The sequence below is a fragment of the Sus scrofa genome, chromosome 9, assembly GCF_054392235.1.
Source record: "Sus scrofa isolate SSC_HxYL_T2T_F1_AM1 chromosome 9, Sscrofa_HxYL_maternal_Yorkshire_Landrace_v2.0, whole genome shotgun sequence".
NCBI classification, from domain to species: Eukaryota; Metazoa; Chordata; class Mammalia; order Artiodactyla; family Suidae; genus Sus; species Sus scrofa.
The window spans coordinates 36,764,720-36,790,989 of record NC_139391.1 but is presented as its reverse complement, the minus strand read 5'-3'; the positions used below and the strand labels follow the sequence as shown (position 1 = coordinate 36,790,989).

General features: G+C 36.2%; 1 protein-coding gene across 13 annotated transcripts in view; it reads right to left on the bottom strand.

The window, feature by feature from the left end:
• Positions 1-26,270, bottom strand: part of ATM (ATM serine/threonine kinase) — a 138,941-nt gene that overhangs the window by 98,736 nt on the left and 13,935 nt on the right. For all 13 annotated transcript variants that reach the window (XR_014814217.1, XR_014814218.1, XM_084974015.1 and 10 more), the window contains 13 exon segments: positions 23,901-24,066; positions 23,009-23,247; positions 20,937-21,100; positions 17,804-17,973; positions 15,831-16,202; positions 14,535-14,726; positions 13,641-13,736; positions 12,378-12,603; positions 10,059-10,184; positions 8,939-9,064; positions 7,933-8,022; positions 3,989-4,160; positions 2,718-2,917 (listed from right to left, as the gene is read on the bottom strand). Coding sequence is in view for 11 of the 13 variants with exons in the window: in XM_084974015.1 (XP_084830141.1) it covers positions 2,718-2,917; positions 3,989-4,160; positions 7,933-8,022; positions 8,939-9,064; positions 10,059-10,184; positions 12,378-12,603; positions 13,641-13,736; positions 14,535-14,726; positions 15,831-16,202; positions 17,804-17,973; positions 20,937-21,100; positions 23,009-23,247; positions 23,901-24,066 (2,339 nt within the window). In the remaining 2 variants the exon portion in view is untranslated.

Below are 26,270 nucleotides of genomic sequence, written 5' to 3'. Positions count from 1 at the left end.
CTAAAACTGTATTATGGCACTACCCTCCAAAAACAATGCTTGGGGATAATGTCAACAGTTAAAAACCACTCTATTAATGAATTTTGGAAAGCAGAGATTATTATAAGCAGAGAAGAATCCAAATGCCCTGACTTATTTTCCTATAAGGCAATATTGTAAGGTTCTCTATGGATATAAAGGGCTACTCGGCAACTACCAGTTGTAATGGTAGTTATAACTAGGAAGCCAATTTCTGGAGTTCCCATCGTGGCTCAGCTGAAATGAATCTGACTAGCATCCATGAGGACGCAGGTTTGATCCCTGGCCTCGCTCAGTGGGTTAAGGATACAGCGTTGCCATGAGCTGTGGTGTAGGCCACAGATGTGGCTTGGATCTGACGTTGCTGTAGCTGTAGTGTAGGCCAGCAGCTACAGCTCCGATTGGACCCCTAGCCTGGGAACCGCCATATGCTGCAGATGTGGCCCTAAAAAACAAAACAAAACCAGGAAGCCAATTTCTGAGAGCTAGTAAATAATTTTCTAGCAGTACTAAGGAATCAGAAGACATTTTTCCTATCATTCATTCATATGGAGAAAAATGTTTCCTACTTCTTCAAAGCATATAGCCCTCCCCACTGGTCAGGGCTAGAGACCTGACTAGAATGGTTATCAAGGTAGAAACCAGGGGATCAGACAGGGCTCAACTAAGTATATTTACCAAGGCCTGGGGGTTGACCAACATGTTCACCACAGCTAGAACATGACCAGGAATTCCACCAGGGCCTCAACCTGCACGTTTCCAAGAGGTTCTGATTAAGGCATCACCTGGCATCTCTTGAAGTGCTGGGGAAATCACATGACATGTTTGCCCATTTGCTAGGACCAGTAACATGTCCACATAGCATACTGGTGGGGACAGCTCACTTCTCAAGTTCACCAGCACTGGGGCTAAGGGTTAGGAGATAAGTTACATGTGATAATATTGAGTGAACAAGTAAATGCATTGAGGTCAAGTGGGAAGCCACATTTATAACTGTGGGAAAAGGGAGCTACAAATATGGACAGAGAAAAGAACAAATAAATCCTATGACACTGGATTGGAATTGTAGGTATCTATCAGTAGATGCACAGACTGACGAACGAAGGGAAAAAGATTACTTTTAAGTCTAAATATAATTATCACAAGCAAATATGAGACAAATTCTAAGTGTTAGATTCTGGAGTTCCCATCGTGGCTCAGTGGTTAACGAACCCAACTAGTCTTCATGAGGACACACGTTTGATCCCTGGCACCACTCAGCGGGTTAAGGATCCAGTGTTGCCATGAGCTATGGTGTAGGTCACAGACACGGCTTGGATCTTGCATTGCTGTGGCTGTGGTATAGGCCAGCAGCTACAGCGCCGATTCAACCCCTGGCCTGGGAACCTCCATATGCCACAGGTGCAGCCCTAAAAAGACAAAAGACGGAAAAAAAAAAAAAAAAAAGAAAGAAAAAAAAGTAGGATTCTATACAGCAAGTGACTAGACTACTCAAAACTATGAAAGATAAGCAAAGACTAAGGAACCATTTGTTCCAGAATGAGAGAAACTAAACAAGCCTGGCAATGAACTGCAATGACACAATTTTAATTTCCTGATGATTATCATTATTTTTCAGGACATACACAGTGAAATAAAGGGGTACCATGTCTACAACTTAATCTTAAAATGGTCCAGAAAATGTGGTGCAACAGGTTAAGGATCTGGTGTTGTCACTGCAGCAGCCTGTGTCACTGCTGTGGTACAGGTTCAATCCCTGGCCCAAAACTTCTGTATGCACGGAGGCATCCAAATAAATAAATAAAATAAAGAACACTTCAGGTTAAAAGAAGAATAATTTTTAAAAATGGCTCAGAAAAACGGTGTGTGTGCATGCGTGTGTATGAGTGTATAGAGTATGCAGAGAGAATGGTAAGTCAAGTGTAAAATGTTAACTACAAAAGCTTGTGAAGGCAAAAATGGGAGTCCTGTGGTATTTAACTTTACAGTCACCTTCAAATTACATAAAAAAACTGAAAGCATATAAACCAAGGTCAAGGCCAGATTCAGACTTCAACTACAAGGTTACATGAATATTATTTTTACATTCAGAGTCTGTGGCTCTTGGCCTCGTTTAAAATAATTTATTATAATTACACTCAAAGAGAGTAAATCTATCCAAAGTCTCTCCAAGTATCCACTTAAACATTTTTCACTGCATATTAAAATAAAAAGTGTCAAAAAGACAAAAAAAATAAATAAATAAAATAAAATAAGGAGTTCCCGTCGTGGCGCAGTGGTTAACGAATCCGACTAGGAACCATGAGGTTGCGGGTTCGGTCCCTGCCCTTGCTTAGTGGGTTAACGATCCGGCGTTGCCGTGAGCTGTGGTGTAGGTTGCAGACACGGCTCGGATCCTGCGTTGCTGTGGCTCTGGCGTAGGCTGGTGGCTACAGCTCCGATTCGACCCCTAGCCTGGGAACCTCCATATGCCGCGGGAGCGGCCCAAGAAATAGCAACAACAACAACAACAAAAGACCAAAAAGACAAAAAATAAATAAATAAATAAAATAAAAAGTGTTTTATAACTAGTCTCAGATTCATTTCTCAATAAAGCAATTTCAGGTTTTCCAACTATGGGATTCTTATATGTCAGTCCATTACCTTTAGCTAGCAACATTAGATGCAAACGAATCACTTCTTCATTTCCCCAAACTCACCATGTGCAGGTGAAGAGATTTGGTAGGGTCTAACCTGTCAGAATCAATTAACATCAACAATTTCCTCCGAATATCAGCTGCTCTAAACGACATGGTATTGGACTGAGCGATGGTTATACACATACACAAAAACCTGAGCATGTCTAAAACAAGTAGATCTTGCTTTGAGAGGTGTTCCTCAGCTAAAGGATTCATGGCACCTAAAAATAAAAGGCACTTATTAAGTCTAAGAGAAGTACACAACATCACTTATATTGTACACTAACACAAATATCTTCCCCTTGAACAAAAAGAGATGAAAATATATAAATAGCAAAATGCTGAAACTGAAAGCTTCAAAATTCTTCAAGCTTCTTCTAGCACACTAGCCAAGATTCAAAATTCTTCAAAAATGTTTACCCTAGAATTCTATCATCAAGAAATAATGTCTGAAAAAAAATCTATACAAATATTCCCTGCAACACTGTTAGAAAGAAATCTAAATTTCTGACAAAAAAAAGTCTAGTAAATTATGGTATGTATGTTAACTGGGATATTATGGATCCATTAAAAAGTATGATTATCAATAGCACAAGTACCTCAAAGGAAAAAAAAAAATTTTTTTTTTAGTCTTTTTGTCTTTTAGGGCCATACCCGAGGCATATGGAGGTTCCCAGGCTAGGAGGGTCCAATCAGAGCTGCAACTGCTGGCCTACACCAGAGCTACAACACCACCAGATCCGAGCCGTGTCTGCCACCTATACCACAGCTCACAGCAACGCTGGATCCTTAGCCCACTGAGCAAGGAGAGGGATCAAACCCGCAACCTCATGGTTGCAACTATGGGACTGCATAGTTCCCATCATGGGAATCAGATTCATTCCACTGCGCCATGATGGGAACTCCCTGGTTTTAGTTGTTTAGTAATTATTTTAAATTTCCCCATTAAAAATAAAATAGAAAACGAACACACTCAATTAAAAATCAGAGAAGTCTGGAAGATTCCTTGTGGCACAGCAAGGTTAAGGATCTGGTGTTGCCACAGCTGTGACAAAGGCTGCAACTGTGGTATGGGTTTGATCCCTGATCCAGAAACTTACACATGTCATAGATGCAGCCAAAAAAAAAAAAAAAAAATCAGAGACTTCCAAAGTGTATTAGAAGGGAACAATCCTAATAAACTATACAAAAAGGAACTAATTTGAATATAAAATTAGTATCTATAAGGCATTAATGCCAAATAAAGACAAAGAAGTTAAAAAAAAAATCCCATGCAGTACAAATATACTTACCCATAGTAATTTGGCTCTCTCCAGATTCGTTTGCATCAATAACACTACTAGCAGGGTTATCATTAAATAGACTCATGGATGACTGATCATTCATCTCCATCAGATTTTTATCAGTATCATCTTCCATTGATTCTACTTCTCTACAGTCAAATGGCTTTTTGATAATGAATGCCTTCAAATAAGAGAAAGAAATTCCTTTCAATTTGGATCCTTTCAAAAGCATACTGCCATTAAAAGTGACCTACTCAAACAATTCATGTATGAATCTTGCGGTATCATTTCTACTAAATGTCTAGTAACATGGACTTTCCATTTTGGCATGGCAGAAACGAATCTGACTAGTATCCATGAGGACATGGGTTCCATCCCTGGCCTCCCTCAGTGGTTCAGCGATCCTGTGTTGCCGTGAGCTGCAGTGTAGGTTGCAGATACAGCTCAGATCCTGCTGTGGCTGTGGTGTAAGCCGGCAGCTGTAGCTCCAATTTGGCCCTCAGCCTGGGAACTTTCATATGCTTCGGGTACAGTCCTAAAAAGCAAAAAAATAAAAAATAAATTTCTAGCAACAGGAAAATGGATATACAAACTGTAATGTCTATATAACAGAATAATACACGATCTTTACAAGTAATTTCTTATATTAAGTTTTAGGAAGTTGCCATCTGGTGCAGCAGGTTAAGGATCTGGTGTTGTGGCAGCTGAGGTGTAGGCTGCAAGTGCAACACAGGTTTGATCCCTGGCCCAGGAACTCCCACTTGCCATGGGTAAAGAAAGGAAGGAAGGGAGGGAGGGAGGAAAGGAGGAAGAAGAAGTTTTATACTACCCAAAACTGATAAGGGTATAGGTAAAATTTATAAATTGGTATGACTATTTTGGAGAACAATAACAATATCCATCCAAAGGTAAAATTCACATTCCTTTTGAACAAACAAGTCCATTTCCAGAATATACTGTACATCCTTCATATGCACAAATAAAAACAGACAAAAATGTAAGAAATTTACTCAGGAACTCTATAATAAAAAAGTTTAAATTTTAATTAATGTCATTATATGCAGATGACATGATATTCTATACAGAAAACCCCGAAGACGCCACACAAAAACTACTAGAACTGATAAAGGAATTCAACAAGGTAGCAGGATACAAGATTAACATAGAGAAATTTGGTGCATTTCTTTACACTAACAATGAAATAATAGAAAAGGAAAGTAAAAAAGCAATCTCTTTTAAAATTGCATCAAAGAAAGTAAAATACTTAGGAATAAACCTGACCAAGGATGTGAAAGAACTATATTCTAAGAACTATAAAATACTGGATAAGGGAAACTAAAAATGATTCAAAGAAATGGAAAGATATCCCATGCTCTTGGAAAGAATTAATACTGTTAAAATGGCCATACTATCCAAAGTAACCTATGGATTTAACGTGGCCCCTATCAAATTATCCATGACATTTTTCATTTTTCACAGAATTAGAACAAATAATCTTTATATCAAACCATAAAAGACGCAGAATTATGCCAAAGGCATAACCTCCCAGACTTCAGACAATACTACAAAGCTTCAAGAAGGGCATAGTATTGGCACAAAAACAGACACATAAATCAGTGGACCAGAACAGACAGCCCAGAAATAAATTCATATACCTATGGTCAATTAATCTCAACAAAGGAGGCATGAATATATAATGGGGAAAACAATGTCTTTTCAGCAAGTGGCACTGGCAAAACTAGACAGCTGCATGCACAAAATAAACAAAACAGCTCTGACATAAATTGTACCAATGTGTTCTTAGGTCACTATCCCAAGGCAATAGAAATAAAAGCAAACACAGATAAATGGGACCTAATCAAACATAAGCTTTTGCACAGAAAAGGAAACCATAAGCAAAATGAAAAGGCCATCTATGGACTGGAAAAAAATACTTGCAGCACCATTTACAATACCAAGACAGGGAATGGAACCCAAATGTACATCTACAATAAAAAAGGTGGGATACATATAAACAATGGAATATTACTCAGCCATAAAAAGAATGAAACAATGCCATGTGCAGCAACATGGATGGACCTAGAGGTTAAATACTAAGTGAAGTAAGTCAGAAAAAGACAAATACCGTACAATATCACTTACATGCAGAATCTAAAATATGACACAAAAGGGAGTTCCCATTGTGGCTCAGCAGGTTATGAACCCGACTAGTATCCAGTGGATGCAGGTTCCATCCCTTTCCTCACTTAGTGGGCTAAGGATCTGGAGTTGCCATGAGCTATGGTGTAGGCTGCAAATGCAGCTTGGATTCTGTGTTGCTATGGCTGTGGTGTAGACAGCAGGCTGCAGCTCTAATTTGACTCCTAGCCCGAGAACTCCTATATGCTGCAGGTATGGCCCTAAAAAGCAAAAAAGAAAAAAAAATGAACAATCTATCGAACAGAAACAGACTCACAGACATAGACAATAAACTTATGGTTACCAAAAGGGAAAGGGGGTGGGGAAAGGATATATCAGGACTTTGGGATTAGTAGATACATAGATACATATATATACATGTATATAAACACTATATATAAAATAGATTTCCAAAAAGTGACCTATTGTATGCCACAGAGAATTACATTCAATATCCTGTAACAAACCATAATGGAAAGAATATGAAGAACATTATATATATATAAAACATTATATATATATATATATAAAACATTGAATCACTTTTCACCAGAAACTAACACTATTTTATTGAAATAAACTTCAATTAAAAAAATAAAATAGGAAGTTCTCATTGTGGCTCAGCAGTAACAAGCCCAACTAATATCCATAAGGATAAGGGTTTGATCCCTGTCTTACTCAGTAGGTTAAGGATCAGGCTTGCCGTGGGCTGTAGTGTAGGTTGCAGACGCAGCTCGGATCTCTTGTTGCTGTGGCTGTGGTGTAGACTGGCAGACACAGCTCCAATTCAACCCCTAGACTGGGAAATTCCATATGCCGAAAGTGCAGCCCTAAAAAGCAAAATATAAACAACAAAACAAATAAAATGTTATTTAAGATCAGTTGGGTTAAAAAAAAAAAAATATATATATATATAATTCCCAAATAAAATGAAATACCATGTTATTGCCAAAAAAAGTAAAGTATAGCCCTATGTAGTGACATGGAAAAATGACCAAGATTTATCCTTGTTAAGTGAAAACAATCAGGTTACAGAATATTTTTTTCACTCATTAAATATTTGAATATCTACTATGTGTACCAGGTACTGTTCTAGACCAAAAAAAAAAAAAAAAAAAAAATGTGTAACATAAGCTCATTTGTATGGAAGAAGAAAACTTAAATATCATGATAAAAGTATGTTGCTTGTCTGGCAAGGTTTTTTGTTTTTGTTTTTTCTTTTCTTTTTTGGCCATACTTGCGACATCTGGAAGTCCTTGAACCAGGGATGGACGCCATGCCACAGCAGCAACCTGAGCCACTGCAGTGACAACGGCGGATCCTTAGCCCATGGAGCCACAAGAGAACTACAGGGCAAGGATTTGTTTTTATTTTTAAGGATATAAAATTATTTTCAATTTTGGTACAAGTCATACAGAAAAAGGTAAGTTCAGATGATTAATTCACAATCACTCAGTCACCACCATAGGTAATGATATTAAGAAGCAATCAAATAGGAGCTCTCTTCTGGCTCACTGCAGGAAGGACGGGTTGCTGCTGAAGTATGGGTTTGAGCCCTAGCCTGGGAACTTCCATATGCCATGGTTACCATAAAAAAAAAAAAAGCAATCAAATACATTTCACCCCTGGAAAACCAAATAACTATTTAATTTCCACAATTTTAAAACATAAGCTGCCATATACTATGAGATATATCCCTATTTAAGAGATTTCAAAGTTATAAAAAATATCTTAGAGTCAATGAAATATGATAGTAAAATAGGAAGCATACTTACTAAACTTCTACAAACATCTGCAATGTCATGCATTAACTTTGATGTTAACAATCGTAAGAAAAAGCCAGATGCAATCTTATTTGGACTGCGCTGCATTTAGACAAACAAAACACCAAGCAAAGAAACAAAAACAAACAATTATACTTTAAAGATAATAATTTCTATATCATAAATGAAACATAGAATTTCTTTTACACTGGAAATTCTCTATCAGAATAAGCATGGATGAAGAGTTTACTTTTAGGAACAAGATAAAAATTGCTTCAGAAATACTAACTCATGTTAAAGTGATAATAACTGTAGCACGTTATCTTTCACTGGGCATAAACAACTTTAAAGTAAAATACCAGCTATTGCCCCTAAACATAAGCAAGCAATAACCATAGCTTGGAGTTTATTCTTTCATTCTCTCCTTCACCACTTATACCAGAATACAAAAAAAAAAAAAAAAACATTATAAAACCAAAAATACATGCTGATAATATTCATAAATAGCCCTATATTTAACATTAGATTTTAAAAGTGTTTCCAGTTATTATTAATACTCTGGCATGGCTCAGCTATCCCTCAGGCCTGCTCCAAATCAAAACAAAGATTACACACAGTAGCATTCTTTCTACCAAATGTTATGTAAGACTATCTGGGCAAAACAAAGTTATGACTGTGCTGGAATTGTTTATCTTTGCAGTGCTCACTAGCCCTGGTATAGTGCATCACACACCTACAGTCATCAAGTTTTTATAAATGAATGAAAATATGCTGGCAATAAAAGAGTCACCAATTAGTTGTCTATTAAAGGGGTGAGATAATCTCAGAAAACTTCCTGAGGTTAGTTTCATGAGAAACTCAAATTACCAGGTGCTTTATTCTTCTGGATACTATTTCAATTTACCAATTTAATTTTACATCAGTGTATAAACTTATGACTAAACACAAAAAACAGTAACACTAACCAGTTACCAACCTCCCAGATAGGCTAGTTTTTCAAGTAGGAAGAACATCTTACCTTAGCACATTTATATAAGCAATTTGTACACAGATGCATCATATTTCTCAATGAAATGATTCTAGATTCCTCATTTGTCTTACTTTTAAACAAAGTGATACTTTCTCCTGCACACTGCATTAGAGACTATTAAGAAAAAAAAAGAAAAAATAAATTTCAGTTGAAATTACAGCGTAGTGGTTATAGCTTAGCTTTTTCTTGGTTTTACATAAGAGCTAAGTGTTTTAAGAAGTTACACTTGGTTATATAATTGAAAATTATGAGCTCCCTTCGTGGCTCAATGGTTAATAAACCCAACTAGGACCCATGAGGATGTGGGTTCAATCCCTGGCCTCACTCGGTAGGTTAAGGATCTGGCACTGCCGTGCACTGTGGTGTAGGTCACAGACGTGGCTTGGATCCTGAGTTGCTGTGGCTGTGGCGTAGGATGGCAGCTACAGCTCCAAATCAACTCCTGGCCTGGGAACTTCCATATGCTACAGGTGTGGCTCTAAAAAGCAAAAAATAAATTAATGAACTAATTAATTGAATTTAAATTAAAATAAATTTTAAAAATAAATTTTAAAAATGAAAATTATGAACAACTTTTTAAAAACAACAAACCTTGGAGTTCTCTTATGGCGCAGCAGGTTAATGGTCTGGTGTTATCACTGCAGTGGCTTGCGTCACCACTGTGTGGTGTGGGTTCAATCCCTGGCCTGGGAACTTCAACATGCAGCAGGTGAGGCCAAAAAACAACAACAAATCTTATACCCTGTTATCCTTATAAGTCACACAACTGACAGTACGGAACCCAGAGGTAAAAATGAATTTCATGCTTACAGCCTGCCTGATTAACACTTTTAGTTAAGAATTCTTTAGGATAACCGATCCAGGAAAAACTTTTAAAAGTACATATAAAAATCAGTATTTTTGTTAATGAGATTAAATTTTAATGTGATATTAAAATCTTCAAATCTTAAGGAAGGAGACATAGCATCATTTCTTCCCAGACTGCATAAACAAAAGAGAAGGAGTTAACCTACATATAGTTTTGTTTTCCAAACAAATAACACCAATTTTCCAAGAAATATATTTCAATTAAATTAATCTAAAATGCTACTGACATAAATTTTCCTACCTTGGCTTTCTGGAATAATTCTGATGTATACGCTTCTTCTTCGGCTATTACACCCACATAACAATAGCAGCCAAGGACACCCACCAAAAGACTTGAACACCGGACAAGCGTTTCTGAATCTGAAGTCTTAAAGTAAAACCCAAGTAAAAAGTTTTTACATAATTAATAAATCATTTTGAGTATGATCATCTTTTGTAAGAGCAAATTTTATGTGCATATTATGAAACAAAAGTTCAGCTAACTGAATTACTACTGGCATAATTCTGGTCATCTCTAAAAACACCTAAGGGATCCCTGTAGAGTTGTAATAACGAGGATTCTCTAAAAACACCTAAGGGATCCCTGTAGAGTTGTAATAACGAGGATTCTCAGGAAAAACAGCAGAAGTATCTCCTAATGGCCAAGTAATGTATCTCTTCTTAAAATGGCTCAGTGTACTACACATACCAGCCCTTACATATCTGAAGAAATAAATTAACAAAAAAAAAGTGAGGCAAATAAACATCTAGAGCTCTTAGAACATGAGTAGAAATCAGATTCATATAAACAGACATTAAATGACATTCTCGAATTCTAACAGGAAAGAACCTTGATTCATTCAACTTCTTAGATGTCACAGACTAGCATGAAGTATTTCTCCAACTAGATACTGCTTAGCCCATCTTATAGAACTATGAAAAAACTGTTTAAATGTTACAGAGAAAAACAAGATTTTCAGATTTTTCTGTCCCTACCCTGTATGAAAAGGCATTTTAGGGGGAAACACAGATCACATTACTTTGTAATGAAAGTGGTTACAACTATAATCCAGAAGAATGTCAGTAATTAAGGGCAAGACAAATCAAACAGGCACACTGCCCCTTCTCTGGTTTTTTTGTTTTGTTTTTGGCTGCATCCGAAGCGCGAGGAAGTTCCTGGGTCAGGGATCGAACCTGTACCACAGCTGCAACCCAAGCCACAGCAGTGACAAAGCCAGATCCTTAACCCACTGAGCCACCAGGGAGTTCCCTTTTTCTGGTTCTTTGGATCATTATTTGTGGCAACTGAATCCACTCCTTTGAGTAGCTTGTAGGTTTTTTTTATTCAACAAATATTCCATCATTTACAACGTAATGAGGCATTGCACAAAATACAAAGATTAATAAAAATTATATATGCCCTTTAATAAGCTTACAGCATAGTTAAAGAGGTATTAGTGTATATGGTAAAAGAACATGCTAAGGGTCATTTAAAAAGAAATATTAAGTACTATGAACATTAAAAGATAAATTATTATTGCTGAGATCATCTAAGAAAGACATTAGCAAGGATTTTGACATATGGATCAACTGAACACATAGAAATGGGTAGAAAGACAAAAGAGTTTTGGCAAGAGAATAGCACACATGAAGAGAATTTGTGGTTTTAAGAGAACAAAGGAAATGAAATGAGACATTACCAGATGACCTCTAAAATATGGGTGACTGCTAGTTCATTTATTAATGACTTCTCCCTCTTCAAGTGCAACCAAAATCTATTACATCAGTTTAAATTATGTCTCTTTCTGTTATTGTAACATCTCCCTCCTCTGTATTAAGGTTCTTTTTCAACAAATTATCACTATGCTTAAAACCATTATTACTACCAATTAATCTACCCAAAGAATTCTACTTCTTTAATGTCTACCAGAATTCTTGGTCAAAGCAAATAGTCAAATCATTATTCTTAAGTTTTCTTTTTTTTCATGCTCTTTTCTCCATGTATAGCCATGTGTTATTACCTTGCTTTTTTTTTTTTAATTTTCTTTTTTTGGGCTTTCCACAGCATATGGAGTCCCAGCGCCAAGTATTAGACCTGAGCCCACAGTCTCAACCTAAGCCACAGATGTGGCAACAATGGCTCTTTAACCCGCTGTGCCAGACTGGGGATCAAACCAGCATCCCAACACTCCCAAGACACCACCAGTCCATTGCACCACAGCAGGAACTCCTACTTTGCTTTTAAAACTAAGCTTCCTGAAGTTCCCATCATGGCTCAACAGAAAAAAATCTGACTAGCATCCATGAGGACACAGGTTCAATTCCTGGTCTTGTTCAGTGGGTTAAGGATCTGGCACTGCCATGAGCTGTGGGTTAGGTTGAAGGTGTGGCTTGGATCTCGCATTGCTATTGCTCCAATTCAACCCCTAGCCTGGGAACCTCTATACATCGAGGGTGCAGCCCTTAAAAAAATATTAAGCTTCCCACAATCCTTAATGCCTTTCCTGCCTCTATTTCTCCTTCCTAACAGTCTGTCAAATTGGAATAAAACTTAGGCTTTAATTCTTTTTGAAAATCTCACCTCGGGTAAGTAGTTATTTAGAAGCTGTTCTGACAATCCCAGAAGATAGCGATCCAATGATTCCTTAAGGTTTTGGTGGAAAGAAAAGCCTACACTGGATTGGTGCTTTTCTATAGTACATTCTTGCACAACAGTTAGAAAATCCATCTTGTCAAAAGTTGTCTGAAGAAACAGTTCTTCAACTTCTAACAATGAAGGTTCTTCCGTATCTTTTTGGTGTTGCTCACTTCAAAAAGTAAGATTTTTGATTTATAAAATCAAATTACTGAATATTTGATTTTCATATAGTAGCAGTTTATTACAAATGAAATCAGCTTATTATAAATGAAATCATTAACTTAGTATCTACATTAAAGACTGCTTATAGGAGTGTCCATCGTGGCTCAGTGGTAACGAACCTAACTAGTATCCATAAGGGCATGGGTTCAACCCCTGGCCTCGTTCAGTGGGTTAAGGATCCAGTGTAGGTCACAGATGCAACTCAGATCCCATGTTGCTGTGGCTGTGGTGTAGGCCAGCAGCTACAGCTCCAATTCAACCCCTAGCCTGGGAACTTCCATATGCCATGGGTGTGGCCCTAAAAAGCCAAAAAAAAAAAGACTGCTTATATAATTAATGAATTATTCTTTTAAATATTTCTTTTAGATTTTGAAAACTACTTGTATCAAATTTCATTATTTTGCAGCAAATTGTAATAACAGATGGACCAAAAAAATATAAGTTGCAGTCTCAAAGGCAAATTCAAAGTATTAAAAAAATTAATACCAGATATAAACAGTAATAACATCTGAAAATATTTCCCATTTTTCACCTTTGATTTCTCCAAAATGTAATTTTTTTTTCATCTTATGCCTTCCTGAGGGAGATTAGAAATTTTCATGCCAGTGAGTCATTTTCAGTGACAGCAACAAGCCTCTGGACTCCATCAACTAAAATGAGGTTTTTTAGAGTCCTTATTTTCCTTATCCTCAATTATCATTACTTTTTAAAGCTAAAAGTCAGATTTTACTTGACATATAAAAATGAGTCACATCATTTCATATGATTTTTATGTTCTTTATATTTTATTATAACCATAAATAAGAGAATATAAATTTTAATCATTGAACTAAGCATTTCCCCAGCTAACAGTTATGATTTTTTAAACTGACAATTTAGTTCATAATTTTTAAGATGTAGCTACTAAACTGCTAAAATTATATTATCATCTTTGTAATTAAAGCTATATCTTAAAATAATACAGAACTCTATTAGATAACATACCATTCTGGCACACTTTGGAAAAAATTCATTGCAGCTTTACAGTTTTTCATAATGAGACTCACAAGAATTTTCTCCAGGGCAAGATGAGGAAAATTACTACAAAGGAAAATAAAAATCTTTACTTAGAAGACAAAAAGCCATTTAAAGCATTCTTTAAATTTAAATGTCCATGTTTAGCTATAACTATTGGCCTCTAAAATTTGGATTCAAAATTAAAACTGTTTTCATCTGTACTGAATTTCTTAACATCTAAAAATAATTTAATAATAAATTTAATCATTTGTTAACTATTATTGTGACAATTCTAGAAGCAAGATCATATCCAATTTTTAAAGATCATAATCAATTAAGAGGTAAACAATTTTGAAATTAAAGTCAAAGTACTAAGACGCAGAGGTTTGTCCTCCAACCACTCAGCTCCAGTCACTGACTGTGGAAAGGTTAAGGCGACAAGCTTCTCGCCATCCTAGTGCTTAAATCCCATTTGGTCTGTCTTATTTCTTCCCCTCCTTAATTTAAAATATTTCATAAAAGATACTCTCATTATGAATAGGATACACCTGAGTTGGATGTATGTTCAGATGGACCTACTTATAGAAGACCACAGAGAAACACTTAAGTGCTCAAAGAATTATAATCAAATTCTTCATGCAAATCCCCTTACTCTCAATGACTAGGCAAAGAGAGAAAAAGAAAGTAAAAGAACTTGGACAAAGATCGGCACAAAGACACAGAACATTGTAAAAGCAAAGGGACTGTTTACTATCTGGGGTTAGTTCTTGGAAATTCTGCTTGATCACTATAAAACAGAGCTGTCTAGTATCAAATAAGAAATGGAGAACACCTTACAAAACAAACCAAAAAACCAGCAGCATGCTACTGAACTCAAATTACCTGTGAAGAATTGGAGGCAGCTCTATTCTGTCTTCAAAGTCATCCTCTAACTGACAGAATAAAAGCCATTTCATTATTGATTCCTTTAAAGAAAATTTTCTGTTTCCATCACATATATTCTCCATTCCCGTTTCAACTGTTTCTGGAACTACACAGGTCTTCAATGCCAAAGTCAAACAGCACACTGTAGGACTACAACAAAACAAGGGACGATTGTTACTAAAATAAGTTCTTTGCACAGAAAACTAACTTATGGTTACCAAAGGCAAAGGAGTAGAAGAGGGTTAAATGAGGAGTTTGGATTAGCAGATACAAACTACTATGCATAAAACAGACAAACAACAAGGTCCTACTGTATAGCACATGGAACTGTATTCAACATCCTATAATAAACCCTAATGGAAAATATGAAAAACAACATATACATATATACAGATACATATATGTAGGTGTGTGTGTGTGTGTGTATATATGTATATATATATATATATATGAAACTGAGTAACTCTGTTGTATACCAGAAAGTATCACAACATTGTGAATCAACTATATTTCAATAAATATTTTTTTGTCTTTTTAGAGCCCACCAACAGCATACAGAAGTTCCCAGGCTAGGGGTCAAATCAGAGCTGTAGCCGCCAGCCTACACCACAGTCATACCAATGCAGGATCCAAGCTGAATATGCAACCTACACCACAGCTCATGGTAACGCTGGATCCCAAACCCACTGGGCAAGGCCAGGGATTGAACCCATGTCTTCATGGATGCTAGTCAGTTTCGTTAACTGCTGAGCTACAACAGGAACTCTATATTTCAATAAATTTTTTTTAAGAATTAGCTCTTCGAGGGACAGAGACCTAGTCTATTTTATTTACCACTGTGTTACCAATGCTTAGGACAGTACCTGGCACATGGTAGACATATAATAAATTCTATCGACTACATGAATACACAAAAAATTGTTAAAAGTCTGGTTACATTTGAGAAAATTCTTGATTAAAAACTATCTTTTAACAGTATGCAGTACTAAAAAATATTTTATGAAGACTGAGCACATGAATAATTGTTGATTACAAATAAAAGAAATTTAAACACTAACTCTTTATAACTGATCTTAGTAATTTCCTCACATTTGAAAATAAATTTACATTAAATTATTTATTGAGACTTCCTGGACAAATTACAAAAGCATCTGAAACAGGATGTAGCATAACTTTAAAGTTACAAACTACAAAAATTACAAAAATGAGGAGAAAAATATAGTGCAAAATATTATACAATCTAAGTCAACTTACCATGAAGGTTTGCAGGCTGACCCAGTAAATAACTTCCAGAATTCTCTGTCAACCTCAACTAAACTGCCTTGAATTATGGCTCCAAGTAACCCAAAGTTTTCAGCTTGTATTTGTTCAGAACTTATACCTCGGAAGGTTATAGACCAAATTTTAATCCAAATTTTCAATAAATCTGACTTATGTGAGCTTTCTAAGTTTGGTTTCTTGCCCTGACACAATGCAACTTCCATAAGGCATCGTAACACGTAAGGTGTGCGCTCCCCACGTCGCTGTTGCGGTAGAAGCTGGTATAGTATCATCAGCAATGGTGACAGCTCACAGTTAGGTAAACTTGCAGGATATTTTGATATTAACTGAGTTGCAATCTGTAACCTAAAAAAGGTATAAATAATTTGAAAAAATTATTCAACTCCATTAAGAAGCTAGAAGAAAATATAGACATAGTATCCTTATAATATCTTAATTAGAATATCATCATTTTCCATACTACTCTCAAAATAAGCTGGCTCTTAATATTTATTAGGCCTTACTTCTTCAAGAAGATTGACAACATTTTGGCCAGCTGGGTAACTGTCATATTTTGCTTACACAAAAACTTTATATAACTAAATTACCAACATTCTATTTCTTAGTTATCGCACCCATCCCTGCTCTTTGGCCACAAACAATACTCTCTGGAACAGGAAGACAAAAACCTCAAAAGACTATTTTCCTTTGACATAAATTCGGTTAACTCAATAAATATTTGCTGCAAGTTCTCTAGAATAGGAACTGCTACTTGAGAATAGGAACATTATCTTATTCATCTCTCTTATCCCTAATGCTGAAAACACAGTAGGTATTCAATAAACAACTCCTGACTAGGAGTTCCCACTGTGGCACAGCAGAAACAAACCCAACTAGTATACATGAGGATGCAGGTTCAGTCCCTGACCCTCCTCAGTCGGTCAGGGATCCAGCGTTGCCATGAGCTGCGGTGCAGGTCGCAGATATAGCTCAGACCCTGCATTGAAGTGGCCATGGTGTAGGCTGGCAGTGGTAGCTCCAATTCGACCCCTAGCCTGGGAAGTTCCATATGCCACACATGCAGCCCAAAAAAAAAAAAGAAAGGCAAAAGGCAAAAAAAAAAAAAAAAAAAAAAAAGAAATCCTGACTAAAGGGACAAATGAAACAATCTGAAACAAGGCACCATCAACCTATAGAAAAGAAATAAGAGATTGAGCAATACATATCTGAACAAATACATTTTCCCCCACAACACAATTTTATTTAAATATTACATTAACATAGTAAAAATCAAATAGCATTGTTCACAAAAGTATGACTGTAATCTACAAATTTCCACTCTTAAAAAAGCTGCTTAACCTTTCTCAGTTTCAGTTTTCTTTTTGGTAAAGCAAAAAGGCTGAACTGTATGAATTCCATGGATTCCTACCAGACCTAGCATTCTGTGATTTCACATAATTCCACAATTCATTTAACCATTTAAATAGTTGTGAATGCTATGAGACAAAAGACATAGCAAATAAAAAAAAAAAAAAAGAGCCTTTTATCATGGCATAATGTCCACATTTTTCTGGGATATCTGAATGCTATCTTTAATTTCTTCCTAACCTAATTCTATTAGAAAGTGCTGTGCATGCTAAAATCTCTTTGTGTCGAGGTCTACAAATCAGTGAATTCCATGAGGCACATACTACCAGTTGCCTACCAGACAGCCATCATCCCTTCTTCCTTGCTTTGGCAATATGCTTAGGAAAGGTGGCCCTGATCTAGCCCCAGCAGAGGAGCCACAGCAGTTGATCTCAACATGTCCTGACAATTACCTTCCCCTCAGTCAAGTGACAGCTTTGGAAGTGGACACGTGATCTAATTCTGGCCAGACCAATGAGGTAAAGGATTCTAATGGACATCTTGTGAGAAAAATTAATGCGACTAAAATGATACTGAAAGAAAAAAAAATAACATTTTACCAAGGTACAACGTCAAAATCATTCTGTGACTTCTGAAGATGATCTTTTATTACTCCCCAGCCTAATTCTATTTTTCTCTTTTTGCAAGGCACATTGTAATCACTAAATTCTCTTTGTGTAGTTGTGTAAGACTGAGAAATCTCCAAAGATCTGGTATCTTCGTTAAAAACCTGCAAAATAACACAGTGAAAACCTATTTTAAACCTACTTTTTAAATACTGCTGTAGTTTTCCAATGGTTCATTAGGGAAAAAACTGTTCCTCCTCAAATTCCTTATATGAATATACAGGGATGTCATAAAGCAAGAGTAACAGAGTACAGAAATATATGAATATGGTAATATGGTAACAAACATTTTACAGACTATAATGGTTCTCTAGAAAGCAGATATTACCAAGTAAGATATTACTTGGGAAAATTTACTAAAAGCACCAAGACATCTAAAGTAACGCAAAAAAACGTTCTAATTTCAAAGGGATTAAATCATAAATTTAGCATTAAGAAAATATTTGACAAGGAAAGATATCCTAGAATGTTAACAAAATCTCTGGGGGGAAAATTTTACTTAAAAAAAAATAAGTAAATAAAAAAAGCCTCTATTTTATTTATTTCTGCTCTGATCTTTATAATTTCTTTCCTTCTACTAACTTTGGGTTTTGTTTGTTCTTTCTCTAGTTCCTTGAGGTATAAGGTTAGGATATTTGAGATTTTTCTTATTTCCTTAGGCAAGCTTATATCACTATAAACTTCTCTCTTAGAACTTTTTGCTGCATCCCATAACTTTTAAATGAATGAAATAGAGTATTTTAATAGAGTATTTTAAAAAAAGAAAAGATCGATGAAGCTAAAAGCTGGTTCTCTGAAAAGACTTTTTTAAAAAAGTTGATAAACTTTTAGCCAGACGCATCAAGGAAAAAAAGAGGGTCCAAATCAATAAAATCAGAAATGAAAAAGAGAAGTTGCAACTGACACCACAGAAATACAAAGGATTGTAAGAGACCTCTATGAACAAATACATGTCAATAAAATGGACATCCTAGAAGAAATAAACAAATTCTTAGGAAGCTACAATCTCCCAAGACTGAACCAGGAAGAAATAGAAAATGTGAACAGACCAATCATCAGTAATGAAAATGAATCAGTAGTTTAAAAACTCTGAACAAACATTCAGCACCAGATGACTTCACAGTTGAATTCTACAAACATTTACAGAACAGTTAATAGCTATCCTTCTGAAACTACTCCAAAAAAAAAAACTGCACAGGAAGGTACATACTCCCAAACTCATTCTATGAGTCCACCATCACCCTAATACCAAAACCAGACAAAGATATCACAAAAAAAAGAAAACTACAGGCCATAAATGAGCAAACCAAATCCAACAATAAATGAAAAGACTCATATGCCATGATCAAATGGTATCTATCCCAGGGGTATAAAGTTTTTCAATGTTCACAAATCAATCAATGTGATATACCACATAAATAAGCTGAAGAAACTATATGGTCATCTCATTAGATACAGAAAAAGTTTCTGATAAAATTCAACATCCACTTATGATAAAAACTCTTCAGGAACTAGGCATGAGGGAACCTATCTCAACATAATAAACACTATATATAATAAACCCACAGCTAACATCGTACTCAACAGTCAAAAACTGAAAGTATTTCCTCTTAGATCAGGAACAAGACAAGGATACCCACTCTCACCACTTTCATTCAATACAGCTTTGGAAGTCCTAGACATAGCAATTGGAGAAAAAAAAAGAAAATAAAAAGAATTCAAATTGGAAAGGAAGAAGTAAAACTATCACTGTTTGCAGATGACATGATACTATACACAGAAAATCCTAAAGATGCCACCAGAAAACAACTAGAACTCTTGAATTCAATAAAGTTGCAGGATACAAAATATACAGAAATCTGCTGCAATTCTCTACACTAACAACAAACTATCAGACAGAGAAATTAAAGAAGCAATCTCACTTACTACTGAATCAAAAAGAATAAAATACCTAAGAATAAACCCACCTAAGGAGGCAAAAGACCTGTACTCTGAGAACTGTTGAAAAAAATCAAAGATGAGACAAAGAGATGGAAAGATATACTGTGTGCTTGGATTGGGAGAATCAATATTGTTAAAATGACCATACCACCCAAGGCAATCTACAGACTCAAGGCAAATCTCTATCATTACCATGGCATTTTTCACAGAACAAGAAGAAAAATTTTCAAGATTTGTATGGAAACACACAAAACCCCAAATAGCCAAAACAATTTTGAGAAAGAAGAATGTAGCTGGAGGAATCATGCTCCCTGACTTCAGATGATACCACAAAGCTACAGTAATCAAAACAGGTTGATCCTGGCACAAAAACAGACATACAGATCAATGGAACAGGAAAAAGAGCCTAGAAACAAATCCAGGGAGTTCCCGTTGTGGCGCAGTGGTTAACGAATCCGACTAGGAACCATGAGGTTGCGGGTTCGGTCCCTGCCCTTGCTCAGTGGGTTAACGATCCGGTGTTGCCGTGAGCTGTGGTGTAGGTTGCAGACACGGCTCGGATCCCGCGTTGCTGTGGCTCTGGCATAGGCCGGTGGCTATAGCTCCGATTCAACCCCTAGCCTGGGAACCTCCATATGCTGCGGGAGCGGCCCAAGAAATAGCAACAACAACAACAACAACAAAAACAAAAAGACAAAAAAAAACAAAAAACAAAAAACAAAAACAAATCCAGGCACTTATAGTCAATTAATGTACGTCAAAGGAGGCAAGAATATACAATGGAGAAAAGACAGTCTCTTCAGACACAGCTCAGATCCGGTGTTGCTGTAGCTGTGGTGTAGGCTGGTGGCTACAGCTCTGATTAGAACCCTAACCTGGGAACCTCCATATGCCCCAGGTGTGGCCCTAAAAAGACCAAAAAAAAAAAAAGGAAAAGTTTATCATCAATTGTCACTAAGTTCATATTTGTAAAGCAGTTATCCTTTAAGTTAGAACGGCAAGTCTAAATATTTACAGAGTTTTGAAAGGAACGGCTACATGTACAGAGTAATTTTACAGGCTTTTTACAGACCCAGCAAAAGGAAAACTAATGGGAAATCACAAAATGTGACAAGACCTACTATACCTGGTGACAAATATCTGCCATCAATTCAATCAAGTTCTCCTTGACAGCAATATTACGAGATCCAGAAGAATATTTCCCTCTGCTTCCTATACGACTTATTTCATTAACTAGCAGATCATATAGGTTGTATAAGATACTTTTCCACTTTGCTGACTCATAAGCACCTGTAATTTTAAAAATTAATTAAAATATAATTTACGTATACAATCCACATGTACTACCAACTCTCACAGAACTATTCAGCTGTTAAGGTACAAACATTAGAAGATATCTGGTCCAGCCTACTTAGTACTAATGCCTCTTCCGGCAATATCCTTGACAAGCTCTATTTCATAATGATGTCCATTTCACACTCGGTTAACTGCATTTCTTATAAAATTCTTCCATCTTCTGATCTAACTTTCTCTAATCAATTCAATCAAAATTTCAATCCAGCTTTCCCTAATTTCTTCTCTTCCCCAAGACAAATACAATTAATACGTCCACTCTTTTAATATGAGAACCAACTTCTCTGCATGTCTTTGTTCAAAAGGAAAACATTACCAGTTTCTTCGACTAGTGTACAAATAATGTTATCCAGACTTCACATTGTCCCAGTCATCTTTCACTAGACACACTCCAGTAAACTTACGTCTCTCTTAAAAGGTTGATTCTACAAAATTTGGTGAGCATAACACTCCCAACTGTGACCTAATGAGTATGGGGAACAATGGGGCTATTGCTTCCCACAAAGGACCATAAAATCCATTAATGTATCCTAAAACTATACTAGTGTTTCTAACAGCCTCATCATCTGCCAGTTTTTAATTCATCCTAAATATGTAGTTATCTAAAACCTTAAACATGTCTCGCCGTCTCCTAATAAGCCTGATTTTCATTCTGATGAGAGCCATATGAAAGATGAAAAAGTAAGACAAGCCACCATTCTTGGACCTACAGTGGTTTCATGGACTACAAATACATCTAACTATACCTACTGGAAGAGTACATAAACATAGACAACTGCTTTTTTTTTTTAATTTGAGTACAGTTGATTTACAATGTTATATTAGTTCTGCTATATAGCAAAGTGACTCAGTTTTACACATATATATACATTCTTTTTCATATTCTTTTCCATTGTGGTTTATCACAGAATATTGAATGTAGTTTCCTATGCTATACAGATGGACCTTGTGGTCTGTCCATTCTACATAGAACAGTTCACATTTGTTAACCCCAAACTCCCAATCCATCCCTTCCCTCCCCACCCCCATTCCCTATGGCAACCACAAGTCTCTTCTCTATGTCTGTAAGCCTACACAGTTGCTTTGGATGAAAAGCGGCTACAACAATTTTCCTCCGTTTTAGCTATTACTCATTGAAGAATGATTCCATGATAAAGTCATTATACTAGCCATGATGAATTGGTCCAAAGGCTAATACAAGCCAAAGTCTCAAATGTGGCCTAAGTGTGAAGGAACTCATTAATTCCAGTTCCACCCTGTAAAGTTCCTGTCTACTGACTGGATCTACACCATCCGAGGAACACCTTACTGATGAAAGACAAATGTAAAAGAAGGAAGGGAGGATAAGTCACTCATCTCTGGTTTCCTAGCAAATGGCAGCCTGGAGCGACTGTGAGGTTTAAGGCAAGATGTACTTATCTTCCATGGCAACTGACTAATCTGGCTGGTTCAATCCATATTTCTCTTATTTTAGTTTCTAATAAAAGCAATAAACAAGATAAATAAGATCCTGACTTCTCTAAATTCTTGTACTCTTACAGACTGTGTCACACTGCTTGGCAATGAGTTATTGCTGCATAATCAGCTCCTAGAGGGAACAGTGTCTCATATTTGTTTGTTTTCCTCATAAAACCCAGCATTGTACCTAACAAATGGTAAGGCTACCAAAGCTTCAAATTCTTAAAAAAAAAAAAAAAAAAAAAGGTGAAAAATATCTTCATGACTATTACCAAGCACAGTAATCCAAAAGAAGATCATACCCTCCTATAACATAAAGATTTCAAAACTTAAGTCTCTGTATTTCATGAAGAAGCAAATTTGAAACAGCAAAAACTTTCCTTATACCTTTTTCTTGAGTTTTGGCTCCCTTTGGATGATGCATATAAACTTGTAGTTGAAATAATTCAACAATTACTTCTTTTAAGGAATCATTAAGTCTATGTTGAGTCCAAATATAAAGTAAGGTAGGAAGAATTTTATCTCCTAATTCACACACTCGAATTCGAAAGTTAGCAGCCAAAGTCTTGAGGAAGATAACATATGCTGCTAAGATATGATTCAGACCAGGAGAGCTCTTTTCTTGTCTGTAAGAGAAAATAAACAGATGCAACTTTATGTAATGGGCAGAAAAGGCACAAACTGAAGACATTTATATGAAGTTGCACACTGAAAGAAAAAAGTTAAATTTTCAAATAAGAGTAGACTTAGTTTCAGAATTATTCAGAAAAAAAATTATAGCAACAACAAAAAATGGCTCTTATTTGGCACTAAGAGATCACTCCTATTAACTCTCCCTGCTGCTAAAACATTGTCAAAAATTACACAATATTAATTTGTAATACCTACCATTTGTAAAATGTTTAAAATTGTAAATTGGGTAATGTCACAAATATAAGCTATTAAATTTCCAAAATACATTCCTATTTCATTTTATTTTTAGTACATTACATCTATCTTCAAAAATGGAGAAAATGAAAATAACTAGAGGCAATATAGCTTTCCTCGTTATTAAAAAAACAAGCCACATCTTCTTACTCGGGAACATCATTTCATGTTCGGCATGTGGGATATTCAGGTAGTGTCGGACCTAACACTTTCTGGGAAAATCCACCAGTTCTAATATTGTTGGCCAATGCTTCTTTAAAATTGGTAATATTTTCAGTTACTGAATCTAAAACACAATCTTGAAAAAAGATCTAAATGGATTCCCATTACAAAACAAAACTGATTAGATTACCTTGCATTTTGAATAGCCTTGGTAAAAAAATCCAAAAATTCAGAATTCAATCCATCAGTCTGTGAACAGCATCCTTTGGTCACAGCTTGAATTATTCTAGCCACCAAAAGTCTATTAATATCTTGTGAAGGTTTAAGATACAGCGTGAAGTATATAAGGAACAACTCTTAAAAAAAAAAAAAATCATGTTTTTAAAAGAAAACTATCAAAACATTTAACTTATTGTCCCAATTCAAATTAAGTTTCAATAAATCCAAACTAAAATTTCAATAATCCCACAGACAAAACATTAAAAATTTTACTACTTCATATTTAATACAGTAAAAGCACTCCATTAAATTTTTTTTTTTTTTTTCATTTTAGGGCCACACCTGGAAGTTCCCAGGCGAGGGTTCAAACTGGAGCTACGGCCACTGGCCTATGCCACAGCCACAGCAATTCGGGATCCCATCCATGTCTGTGACCTACACCACAGCTGATGGCAACACTACATCTTTAACCCACTGAGTGGGGCCAGAGATTGAACCCAATCTCATTGATACTAGTCAGGTTTGTTTCCACTGAGCCACAACAGGAACTCTAACATTTAATTTTAAATATTAAGCTGCCTTCAAGACAGTAACTATAGGCAGGAGAGTACTATGTAACATCAATTTAAGAGCCAGACCTTGGGTAAACTATTTAACATCCCTAATCCTATATTCCTTAAGGCCAGCAAAGCCCTCTCCAAGGTACATTCTCCACAGTTTTGTTTTGCCCTAATGCTATTTGATTAATGTATGTAAAGTGCATCAAGAACTGTGAACAGTCTGAGACTTTACTTGTTACCAAACAGGAGTTCCCATTCTGGCTCAGTGGCAACAAACCTGACTAGTATCCATGAGGATGAGGGTTCAATCCCTAGCCCCGCTTGGTGGCTTAAGGATCTGGCATTGCTGTGAGCTGTGGTGTAGGTTACAGATGCAGCTCGGATCTGGCGTGGCTATGGGTGTGGCGTAGTCCAGCGACTGCAGCTCCAATCTGACCCCTAGCCTGTGAACTTTCATATACTGCACTTGCAGCCTTAAAAAGATCAAAAAAAAAAAAAAAAAAAAAAAAAAAAGGGAGAATACTTGTACCTTAGAATGCCAAAAGTATAAATTAGAATGTAAGTTTCGGAGTTCCTGTTGTGGCGAAGGGGAAACAAATCCGACTAGGAACCATGGGGTTGCGGGTTTGATCCCTGGCCTTGCTCAGTGGGTTAAGGATCCAGTGTTGCTGTGAACTGTGGTGTAGGTTGCAGACGCAGCTCAGATATGGCATTGCTGTGGCTGTGGTGTAGGCCAGCAACTGTACCTCTGATTAGACCCCTAGCCTGGGAACCTCCATATGCCACGGGAGCGGCCCTAGAAAAGGCAAAAAGACAAAAAAAAAAAAAAAAAAAAAAGTCTGAAAAAGAGCTATCAGTGTCTCTGCTTATATGACATGCAGAAAGATAAAATGCATTTAGAATTACCTCCAAAACAATGAAAAGTAAAGTTGCTAAGGCAAGATTTGCTTCCCATAAAGAGATAATTAGGAAGTCCTCTGTTAGCAAAGTGAGTTAAGAGTAACACCTACGGATATCCTCCTTTTCAAGTGTACATGTCACATAATTCTGCCAAAATAGCTTAAAAATCAGAAATGTTAAATACAAAAGAATAAGGGCAATGTAAAAAACTCAAACATTAAATGGTAAGAAAAATGATTTTTCAAATGATTCCTATCACATCTGACTTTAGTTTACCAAACATTACACAAGTGCTTCCTAAGGTTTTTATTACATGTAATAGCTAAATAATAGTAAAAATGTGATTTAATACACATCAATTTGGAGATCAGAAAACAGGGAGAGTTATCTTTATCATTTCCCTCTTATTACTTGGCAAGTGCAAAGTGTGGAAATAGGGAAAGCCAACAATGCAACTGTCTCTAATTAAATATCAAGTTTCAGAGCTTTTAATGTTAGTGGGGGAAATAATTCCAATTCCCACAGAATTCACAGAGTCCAACTTATTCCCCTAAATGGTTAAAAAAAAAAAACTGATATAAGACATTCAACAAAAGTTTCAGAAGAGGGGAGTTCTCATCGAGGCGTAGAGGAAACAAATCCGACTAGGAACCATGAGGTTGCTGGTTTGATCCCTGGCTTTCATAGGTGGGTTAAGGATCCAACGTTGCCATGAGCTGTGGTGTAGGTTGAAGAGGCGGCTCGGATCCCGTGTTGCTGTGGCTGTGGTGTAGGCCTGCAGCTACAGCTCCGATCAGACCCCTAGCCTGGGAACCTCCACTGGCCGTGGGTGCAGCCCTATTAGGACAAAAGACAAAAAAAAAAAAAAAAAAAGTTTCAGA